Below are 2500 nucleotides of genomic sequence, written 5' to 3'. Positions count from 1 at the left end.
ATTATACTTTTACATAGGAGTGTATGTAGCCCACAGTAGTAAGTGGAGGAGATGTTGCTCCCTTTAAAGTGGTTTGGTGAAGCTGAAGTTCTCTCAGTATCAGGAGAAAATTTCTACATTTACAGTAACGATATAAACACCATCAGGTGATTCATAGATTTTATCTACATATTTATAAGCATTATATGCTATATAAAATTAATCATAGATCTTCCATATTTCTCTATAATTACTTTTAGTGAAATTTATATCATATTAAAGTTCCTTTTTCTAGTTTCAGGTAAATTTATCATCAATCTGATGTAGATTTTCTCTCTGAGGAATCAGAAATAGAAGTAGAACTTCTGCATGTTTTTCACATCAACTTTACAGTAATAAATATTCACATTTCTTTCCCCTTGTGTTTTTTTTTTTAGAATTCGAGGTGGTGAGCTGTTTGACTTCATCGCTGAGAAGGAGAGCCTGAGTGAGTCGGAGGCGATTGAGTTCCTGAAGCAGATTCTCAAGGGAGTGAGCTTCATGCACAACAAACACATCGGCCATTTTGACTTAAAGGTGTTTAAAGCATATCTTTTGTGAAAATTACAGTGAAATTGATTTGAAATGTGTTTAAGAGTGAAGAATGTAGACCAGGCAGGGTCCTACACTATGGGGTTGTTTACTGAAGGAGCGAGTCAGAAACCCATGTGGGATTTATTATCTCCTCCGGTTTGACTCTCATGTTCATCAATATTCTCATGTTCACTGCATGTTTTTTTAGGAGAAAATCAGTTTACCTTTAATAAAATGCTCTTGTCCTCCTTCAGCCTGAGAACATCATGCTCTCAGATAAACGAGGGCCTCATCCTGATATAAAGATTATTGATTTCGGCATGGCTCACTGCTTTCTACAAGGAGAGGACTATAAGAGCATGGGCGGCACCCCTCAGTACATTGGTAAGTGGTACAGTCCGATATTATATTTACTTGTTGGGGTTTTTCTGGTTGACGATGGTCAAGATGAGTGAAAGTTTAGAAGTCACATGGTCAGGGTGAGAAATGAGTGGACAGAAACAGGAAGAGAAAAATATATTTTTCAGTTCTGTCTCGGAGGGAGATGAACAGTAGTAATAATAGCAGTGTTTTAGATGAATGGATGGGTGGGTGGAGGGTGGAAGGATGGGTGGGTGGGTGGGTGGAGGGTGTATAGATGGATTTTGGAGGTGTATAGATGGATTTTGGAGGGTGTATAGATGGATGGGTGGGTGGAGGGTGTATAGATGGATTTTGAGGGTGTATAGATGGATTTTGGAGGGTGTATAGATGGATGGGTGGGTGGGTGAATGGATCAGTGGATGGATGGATGGATGGTTGGATAGATGGATGGGTGGGTAGATGGATTGATGGGGTGTATAGATGGATGGATGGGTGGGTGGGTGGTTGGATGGATGGAAGGATGGGTGGGTGGGTGGAGGGTGTATAGATGGATTGGTGGGTGGGTGGCGGGGTGTATAGATGGATGGATGGCTGGGTGCGTGGATGGATGGATGGATGGATGGATGGGTGGATGGATGGATGGATGGGTGGATAGATAGATGGGTGGATTTAATAAGTGGATGGAGATATTTTTGCTGGTCGAAAGCTGTTTCATGTGCTCCTCATTGATCTAATTTCAGAATAAAAATGTTTGACTTCTATTTATTATGTGTATCTGAAGGTTAAATGAAGGTGAAGTGATATAAAAGAGTGTGAGCTGGAATATTAATAAGCACAATGAGGTTGTTGTATCTGAGTGTGGAGTCTCACAGACTGTGGAAGGTGTAAAGCAGCAGGAATATGATGTGGTTAAAAATTGAAGAAGAAGAAAAACATAAAACTTTAGTTATGATTTTGTTTATAATATTTTATATCAGGCAATGATTTAAAAAATCAGAAATTCAGCTCTGTGTTGGAATTTATTCCAGTTTGTTGTAGAATTGTATATTTTTAAGTCAACAGTTTTGTAAAGTGACAAAAAAACAACTTTATTGTGACATTTTTTTTCAGCACCTGAGATCATCAACTACGAACCTCTCAGTACAGCAGCAGATATGTGGTGTGTACATGTATAAGCATGCACAGTGACACACACACACACACACACACACACACACACGCACACAGTGTCAGAGTGCCTCAGGGTGCATTTCTGACATGTTGAAACATAGCTGGTCGGTGTGCAGTTGAAGAGCAGTTACAGAGTTTTGGTGGTTTATAGAAGAATATTTCTTCTTCTTGAGGAGAAACAGCTCAGTGTTCATATTCACTGTTTCAGTTTTGAGGGTTTGAATAACTAAAAGCTGCACTGGGTTTTGATGAAATACAGAAAGTATTGTATGAACTTCACTTCTTTACTATTGTTTCTTTTTAACTGTTGTATCTGTTTCGAAATAAAGAGGCGTCAGAAGTAAAAGAATGTTCACCAGAGGTAGCAAAAGTACACACATCCTTTACTTAAGTAGAAGTACAGATCCTCATGTTA

The 2500-nt window shown here is 39.0% G+C and overlaps 1 protein-coding gene across 4 annotated transcripts in view; it reads left to right on the top strand.

The window, feature by feature from the left end:
• Positions 1-2500, top strand: part of si:dkey-240h12.4 (death-associated protein kinase 2) — an 18038-nt gene that overhangs the window by 6450 nt on the left and 9088 nt on the right. For all 4 annotated transcript variants that reach the window (XM_046843899.1, XM_046843902.1, XM_046843900.1 and 1 more), the window contains 3 exons: positions 417-555; positions 807-936; positions 2026-2074. In XM_046843899.1, coding sequence (XP_046699855.1) covers positions 417-555; positions 807-936; positions 2026-2074 — 318 coding nt within the window. The remainder of the gene's footprint in view (positions 1-416; positions 556-806; positions 937-2025; positions 2075-2500) is intronic.

This window comes from Silurus meridionalis, chromosome 29 (genome assembly GCF_014805685.1).
Source record: "Silurus meridionalis isolate SWU-2019-XX chromosome 29, ASM1480568v1, whole genome shotgun sequence".
NCBI lineage: Eukaryota > Metazoa > Chordata > Actinopteri > Siluriformes > Siluridae > Silurus > Silurus meridionalis.
Note: the sequence above shows the minus strand (reverse complement) of the source record. Positions and strands in the feature narration are given on the sequence as shown.